Below are 1,154 nucleotides of genomic sequence, written 5' to 3'. Positions count from 1 at the left end.
ATGACTCGTGGACTTCAACTCCCAGAATTCCTGAGCCAGCATGGGGGAACTTTGGCCCCTTCATGACTCGTGGACTTCTACTCCCAGAATTCCTCAGCCAGCATGGGGGAACTATGGCCCCTTCATGACTTGTGGACTTCAACTCCCAGAATTCCTCAGCCAGCATGGGGGAACTATGGCCCTTTTATGACTGGTGGACTTCAACTCCCAGAATTCCTGAGCCAGCATGGCTCAGCTTGGAAACTCTCCCTTTTCCCTCAGCCTGGCTGGCTCAGGAATTCTGGGAGTTGAAGTCCACGAGTCATAAAAGAGCCCAGGTTGCCCACCCCTGGGCTAGGAGGAGGATGGAGGAAAACAAACACACCCTAATCTAACTTGCCAAAGCTATTTCCATCCAACGTAATTCCCGCCTCCTTCTGAACTCCCGGTCCTGCTTTGGCCATTTTACTCCGACACGCAACCCCCTCTGATCCGCTGTGCCAAATTTTAGCCAAGGAGGGTTGGGGGGTTTCGCCCTCCAGGCAAGCCCACCCAGGAAACCCACCCCAGGGGGACTCACCTTAATTTTGCGGTCCTCGACCTTCCACAACTGGGCAGCGTTGTCGTAGGTGGCGGCTAAGATACAACAGCCCTAAACAAGGAGAAGGTTTGGAGAGGAGCAGCCATGTCAGGGGTAGGAGAGACAGCCCCCCAGCTGTGGGGCAGGAAGCGACGGAGGTCCTCCTTGGATGCTTCCCACCTCCCTTCCTCCGTCCTCTGAAAGCTGTTCCTCCAAAGGACTTACTCCTTTGAAAGTCAAAGGACCATCTGGGAACGCCAAGCTACACCTTCCTCAGGGCTGCTTGAGGTCCTTCAAACGCCCAGGTTTCTCAAGGTCCTATTAGCAGGTCAATGATTGCTGGGTGACTTTGGGCCAATCACCGGGAGACGGGAGTTCTAGTCCTGCCTTAGGCATGAAAGCCAGCTGGGGGACTTTGGGCCAATCATCAGGAGATGGTGAGTTCTAGTTCCACCTTAGGTAGGAAAGCCAGCTGGGGGACTTTGGGCCAATCACCAGGCGACTTGGGAATTCTAGTCCTGTCTTAGCTATGAAAGCTGGCTGGGTGACTTCGGGCCAATCACCAGGAGACTTGGGAATTCTAGTCCTGCCTTAG

At 54.5% G+C, this 1,154-nt stretch overlaps 1 protein-coding gene across 1 annotated transcript in view; it reads right to left on the bottom strand.

Moving 5' to 3' along the window:
• Positions 1 to 1,154, bottom strand: part of ATG16L2 (autophagy related 16 like 2) — a 34,068-nt gene that overhangs the window by 8,703 nt on the left and 24,211 nt on the right. The window contains exon 12 of the mRNA XM_015815482.1: positions 560 to 631. Within this exon, the coding sequence (XP_015670968.1) occupies positions 560 to 631 (72 nt within the window). The remainder of the gene's footprint in view (positions 1 to 559; positions 632 to 1,154) is intronic.

This window comes from Protobothrops mucrosquamatus, unplaced genomic scaffold (assembly GCF_001527695.2).
Source record: "Protobothrops mucrosquamatus isolate PMUCROS unplaced genomic scaffold, P.Mucros_1.0 scaffold344, whole genome shotgun sequence".
Lineage (NCBI taxonomy): Eukaryota > Metazoa > Chordata > Lepidosauria > Squamata > Viperidae > Protobothrops > Protobothrops mucrosquamatus.
Note: the sequence above shows the minus strand (reverse complement) of the source record. Positions and strands in the feature narration are given on the sequence as shown.